Below are 6,965 nucleotides of genomic sequence, written 5' to 3'. Positions count from 1 at the left end.
ACGGAGAGAGAGAGAGAGCGAGAGTTGGCGCGCGCGGTCGGCCGACAGCAGCACGCTCCGGTGATGTGCCGAGCTCGCGCGGGGAAGTACGCATTAGCGCGCTGTTCTGCGTTTTAGTTGGACAATAAAGGACAGCCAATCAGAGGATAGATAGATAGATAGATGAACTCAGTGTCCTCACCCCAGGGGCCCCAAAAGTCCTACATTTCCCACATGTCAGTTGGTTTTGGTAGATTAATGTAAAATTTAAGGCGGGTGCTGCATTATTAAACCCTGTAACCCCATTAGCCTTAGAGGGAGCCTGTGTCAAAACCTCGCTTTAAGCCTTTTATATTTTAGTTTGTGTTGCGCACACATGGTGGTGCATATTCTCAAATGAAGTAAATAAGATTTGCACAAACTAATTTGACAAAAAAAAACATGTACATGGTTGAAAGCTCAAAGCAAATAAGGGATCCTTGAGTCAGGAGTGTTCAGATACATTTCCAAGGTGAAGAATACACTTTAATGGAGGAATACTGGTTGGTCTCTCAACACATAATGCAGCAGTATGGGTAGTCTGCTGTACTTAATGGGAACTTAACATGCAGAAAGGGTAGTAGGTGAGGGTGTGGAGGGTCAGAAGGTGAAATAAGTTAATCTGGCCATGTCTAAAATAAAATATTGGGTCAATATGCCTCTTTATATCCAGTGTCATTTAAAGTTTCCTACAATAGCGGCATCTTGGCAGGCAACAAACAGGTGATTGTTCCTCGATTAACTAAGGGGAAATGGTAATCAAGCGACATCTGATAGTAATCAAACAACAGTCATGGCCAATAAGTCAAATTCGTGGCGGCGTGCCAAATGTGTTCAACATGGGTATGCAAGGACAAACATGGCTCCACGGGCAGATAATGGAGCTGGCAGCGGTGGTACACGCTTGTTGCCTCCCATCAGAGCACAGAATGATGCTCGTGTCTGGCACTAATCACAGCCATGACCTTGACCTCGATTGGCAGAGCATGTCTGTTCATTAAGGGCCCCAAAGGGACAAGCAAAAGGGACACTGAGACAGACATGATGCATCATGCAAGTGCATGCATGTGCGCACAGAAACCCACATTACAGTGTAATTTCCTGGAGGTGCCTACTAACTCATTTGACTTTCTGGAGCAGCATGACCCCGATACATTGCATAGATTTTTGCTCCTTCTCTGTCTCTAACACACACACACACACAGACGCTTTCTCTCAAACATAGCCTGCACTATCACACACTGCACACACTCTAACACACACTCACACAGTCTCCGTCTGGCTTTCTCTTTCCTTATCTGGTCGTTTGCTCTTAGCAATCAGTCTGCCATCCATCAGTAATAATGTAGGCATTTAATAAAGCCAACACCACAATGAAATAAATAATGTTCCAGAGGAGATAAGCCCACTAGCAGCCAGCCATCTTTAGCTGAGTGCAGACAGGGCAATGGCTCAGTAACTGGGCTGCAGTGAGCTCCGATGCAATTAGAATAAATAGAAAGGCCCCCTCTTGGGGTATCATGGTAATCGCGTCCAATGGGTTCATCTAACATGGTTGACATCAAATTTTAATTACATTGCCATGGAAATAAAGTGTGGAGCAGGCCAACCCCGAGTCTTAGTGTGTAATATGTGTAATGTTTGCTAATGATGAGCGTCAGTAATTTGGACTTGTCAGTATACAGTTTATAATATAAACTTTGAAACACTGCTAACCTGTATTTTATGGCATTAGACGGTAGGTGTTTTGTGATGGTCACTCATAGCTATAACTGATCAAAAACAATCATCTGAATGCAAATAAGCAATGTAAAAGTTCAGGAATTTTCCATTGCCCTGGAAGGTTGAATCATCCAATGATCTACAATCAAAATAAATCATGCCCATTCCAATCCAAAGTAACACTAATGGCCTTTAAGCAAGATAAATTCATAATTTAAAGCACGTTTTAAAATATTAAGCAATAAATTTCACAGTATTGGAGGAAATAGGTCCATAAAGACGAAGTGTATGAGAAGGAGGAAATAACTTGCGTGTTTTGCAGACAGATTTACGGTGTCATCTCAGGTACAACCCTGCGTATCTAGAGTCTTTAAGTATGGATTCTCCTTGAGAAACATACTGTATATACACATATATACAAAAAACATACACTCACACATACACAGATATTCCAAATAAATGCACGCAAAAAGGGGAAGAAAAACCATATATAGACAAAATCATCCAGGAACAGACGCGCACACACCGAGCAGAGTTTAAATCTGAAATATGTGTAGTTGTGGAATGCAGGAAGATAAGAAAAGGTTCAGCCCCACGACACACACCAGTGAGTCAAAACCAGGTGCTTTTCCGCCAGAGATAAGCAGACAGTCACCCAAACATAAAACACAATCGTACAAGACACACACAACTTGAGGATTTCATTGCTGTGTACCCCTCTCTGGAGCTATTAGATATTTTAGTTCTCCTGTGTGTGTGTGTGTGTTGTGTGTGTGTGTGTGTGTGTGTGGGAAGTACTGTGGTAGCAGGCATGTCGGTTTTCGATTTTGTGACACAGAAGATTTATTATTGCCACATTCTCTCTGTCAAATACGTGTCTCTGGCCTGCTAATGGCACAGAATGACTGTGTGGAGTATTTAAAAAAAAAAAAAAAGAGAGAATGTGAAAAAGAAAAAGAAGAAATTAGAGAACATGAGGCAGAGCGAGCGAATAAGTGAATGAAACAGAGGAGAGGAGGATGAAACAGCATGGTGTGGGGGTTTGCAGAAGAACTCTGGAAGGGATGTGTGTGTGAGGCAGAGACAGGGGAAGAGAAATGACTGTCTTGGTCATAAATCTGCCCCCAGCCAATCTAATTGGCCATAACCATACATCACTCCACGCCACTCTGCTGCTATTAACCATGAACCTGGGCCTCTCTGTCACTTGTGCAATATAAATAACCTGCTGTACTGTCCCAAGGGATGGTTTCAAACATACAAATTGGGTTAAAGAGTAGCAAATGTGCATGTTGTGGTGTAACACTAAAAAAAGCTTTACAGATTCAGGTGAATGTCCTGAAAATGATCACATTATGATGCAACCTTTGGGTACGCACTTTAATTGCGGGATTTGTTTTTTTGGCAGTTACATCGTACTCAAGTGGTGGTTGACAAATTGAATTACTGCTGATTTATAGTAGACCTGGTCCTCTGATGCACATTCAAACTATAAATAATCCACAGTCCATTGATTGAGCTGCAGAGACACTACGGTCGCCATGGCTTCCAATCTTTACAATGAAAAATGAAAGACTCACCAAGGTGATGTTGAAATAATGATAAATAATAACAAAACACAATGCTTCCTCCTCAGGGAAATTAATTTTATCCGTGCCCGTGTGTCCTTGCTGACGAGGACTGGAGCCTGGATCCCGACTATGAAAGTAAGAAATACTATCCCATATATATTCTAATCACGAGGGACAGAAAGTAATGAAAGTACACCAGGGGAGAGATGCTCAAAGGGGGTTTAGAATGTAGCACAAATGACGATTATAGATGGAGATTATCCTACATATATTAACAACTTACTGACTACAGTGTACCTGTGGGATCTAGTCCTATCACTCTTCCAGATAGGGTCTCCCTTAGGTTTCTGACAAGAAGGACTGATTCATTAAGAGCACTCTCTCTGTTTACTGCCAGACTAGAGAGAGGAAGAAAATCCTGATTCTGAAGCTTTTCCCCATGTGAGCACATGTACAAACAAAAGGTGAATCATCATTAGTGATTCACACAGATTCGGCACTAACCAGCTTTACCTATCACCACATGGTGTCTGAGATGACACCTGGAAATAGGGTGAGACTCTGAAAAGATGAGGTTGCGTGCCGGGGCAAGGCAGCCCGATCGCTCTTGTATACACTCACATGTGGCTGTGCTGACACTGAAACCTCTTAGAATTAAGTGACAGCTGCATGAGGCCGGAGTAAGAAATGAAATCCCAGGGGTATGACACACAGAAACAGCTCCCATTCAATTCTCGAACGCAAGAAAAACGGTTCATAGATGTTCCACTATCCATCAACCTAGCTGCATTTGTGTTATATTATTGTAAGTGTATTGTATTACACCAAACAAATAAAAAATCTTTTGCATCCATCTATAAAAACATCTCTTAAAGAAGCATTTCACCCGTGGAAACATTAATCTTTATTGAAAGTGGGTTATATATGTAGTCGAAATGTAACATAAATTTTGAATTTGGTGCCTATTTGACCGAGAAAAGAGTGTTTGTAGTCTCACCCCTCTACAAAGATATGAGACTCCTGCTTCCAGTGATGAAAAATGACGATTTTTACATCATTGGAAGCAGGGAAGTGCAACACTGAAATCCGTATTTCTCCCGTCTCAGGGAAAAATGAGGGAATGGTGCACGACCATTCAAAAATATGACTGGGTTTCTAACGAACAAAGCTTAATGCAATATTGGGTGAAGTGTCCCTTTAAGAGAAGTGAATATTTCTATAAGGATGGCAGCCTTCTTATATAGTGCTCTAGTATTCAGTATGTCCTGATTATGGTAGAAAGATTGGTTTAAATTTAGAAATTGCTCTTTATATAAAGGTTGCTGACCCCTGCCTGAGAGTCTTATTTGATTACCTTCAAAAACTATACACACAAATCACAGTTTTTATTTTAATATTTAGTATTGATGCATGATGGGGAAATAAGACTTAGGTCTTCTTGAAGTAAGGAAATGGTGATATGAAACAATTTCCAGCACGTAACATTAAAAATAAATAAAAGCAAATCCATTTTTTTTATTTTTTTTATTTTTTGTTTTATAGTAAAAATGTTTCACATAACAACTTTAGCAAATTGTACAACAAATTCTGAGCTGGTAGGTGCAACAGTGTCTGCACCACATTCACCAAATTTCACGCACTATATGAACCACAGTGCGTGTGTGTGTGTGTGTGTGTGTGGTCTCCAGTTAGCCCTCAGTCTTGGTACAGTCGTACGGTTTCCACCACTGTGCAAACTGCAGGACTTTTTTCCTCTGATCGTCAAAGTTCTCTCTAATCAACTTCCTCCAACGTCGCGGCTCCAAGTCCATCATGCCTCCAACCACTTCCTGTGAGGGAAAGAGGGATTGATCATATGGGAATATTGCTGTGAAATTAACTGGAAATAATGTCCCACATGCACAGTACAGTTTTATGAAATTCCTGGAACCAAAGGACGGTGATGATTTCTAGTAGCTAAAAATAAGAAGAACACATAATGATGTACTGAGTGTAACAGCCTTAATGCACACACTGACCTTGCCGAAGTAATGGGGGAACTTCTGTTCATTTTCAATGACATGAGCAAACCCTCCCTGGAGACCAAAGTCTACAGCAAAGTAGGGCAGAGCTCGAGGAACCTAAGAGGCATTAAACAAACAATAACAATTAACAAGGATGAAAGGAAGGAGGTTATGGAGAAAAGAAGTAAGACAGGACAGGTGGTAAAAAATACGAGAGAAAGTAAGGAAAACCAAACAAGTTTAGAAAATGACAAAAAACGTACAGCTTGGCGGATGTCTTTGGAAGAGAGGTCGACAATCTTCTTGTTCATGGCCCATTCCTCGTCACACTCCATGATAGCTTTCTGAAGGCACGCAGAAACTGTTGTATTACCACCCTTGTGAGGACATTCACACATTTTCTTATGCATTAAACTCCAACATATGCCGACGATACTCCTTTCCAGTGTAAAACTTGGAAAAATTAACTAAATCAGAATGATGAGTCAATACACACACCGACCTTAAAGTATATAGGTGCCATATCGCCCAGTTCTCGGGGTAGCGGGATACACTCTAGGACCATGTGTTGTCTTTTGCGTGGGTTCATGTGTGTTTCCATGAACACACAGTCCAGCTCCTGGGACTCAAACATACGCACCAAAGTGCGCCGGAACAGCTGAGGAAAGCAAGGCAGCACAAAAGTGAACTCAATTAAATTTTAATTATTATTATTATTTGAATTAAACGGGTCAGATTATATCTACCACTGCTGTACAACGAGAGTCACTGAAGTTGTCACTTTAGTTTGGATTGACAAAATCTGGAGCACTGATTGGCTAACCTGCATTTCTGACCAGACATCCTCATCCAATCCGGTGGCAGAGCAGTGATGTTGGAGAGGACAGATGTGACAGTGGCCCTCCGTCATCGACACTCCTGCAGGCAGGCTCAGGTACACCTGAGATTGCAAACACATACACACAAAAAATTTGAAATGCATCAATGACTCTATACATTTGTATATCTATAGATTAGATGTGTTCAAAAGCTTTAGTTTTTCAATCAGTTGATAATGTGTCGACTGACTGAAATGTTAATATTTTCTGGTTTTCTAATTCTTCTATGATTGTAAACTGGATACACTTGTGGGAAATTATGAAAGAATGAGTCTTATAATCAAGAGAAAATCTCCTTAAAAACATCATATTCGAGAGCTCGTGCCTCTCAAAAATGAGTCAGTGATGATATCAGTGAATGATGATGAACATTTCTACTTGATAAATGACTTAAACAATGAATTGATTATCAAACCTGTTGCCTGATAAATCAATTAAGCGACTAATGAGTCCCATGCCCCCATCTCAAAGCCTACTACATCCACGGACCCTTACCTTGCTCCCTATTGCTACAATGAGGTGCTTCTTGAGCTCTTGGCTGCTGAAGCAGTGCTGGCATTTATCCATAGAGGCAGCCAGCCTCCTACTCTCCCCGATGGCTTTGCTCCTCATCCTCTCCTCCTCCCTCCCCTCGCCCTCCCGCTGGGCTGCACCTGACACAAACATGTCATCCAGCGTGTAGTTTTCGCCGTCCGTCTTCCCCATCATCTGGGGAGTCGAGTGGAGTAGAAGTGGTGGTGATGGAGACAGCAGAGGAGCCGGAGAGGAGAAGA

The 6,965-nt window shown here is 41.5% G+C and overlaps 1 protein-coding gene across 1 annotated transcript; it reads right to left on the bottom strand.

Moving 5' to 3' along the window:
- Positions 1-4,820: 4,820 nt before the first annotated feature.
- On the bottom strand, positions 4,821-6,939 carry LOC118341746 (CWF19-like protein 2). The gene is made up of 6 exons (XM_035680105.1): positions 6,688-6,939; positions 6,138-6,254; positions 5,817-5,972; positions 5,578-5,658; positions 5,330-5,431; positions 4,821-5,140 (listed from the first exon to the last, which is right to left on the bottom strand). The coding sequence occupies exons 1-6, from the start codon at positions 6,898-6,900 to the stop codon at positions 5,000-5,002; spliced, it is 810 nt and encodes a 269-aa protein (XP_035535998.1). The 5' UTR covers positions 6,901-6,939; the 3' UTR covers positions 4,821-4,999.
- Positions 6,940-6,965: the final 26 nt, after the last annotated feature.

This window comes from Morone saxatilis, unplaced genomic scaffold (assembly GCF_004916995.1).
Source record: "Morone saxatilis isolate NCDOM2014 unplaced genomic scaffold, NCSU_SB_2.0 Contig8, whole genome shotgun sequence".
In the NCBI taxonomy this organism is placed as follows: Eukaryota; Metazoa; Chordata; class Actinopteri; family Moronidae; genus Morone; species Morone saxatilis.
Note: the sequence above shows the minus strand (reverse complement) of the source record. Positions and strands in the feature narration are given on the sequence as shown.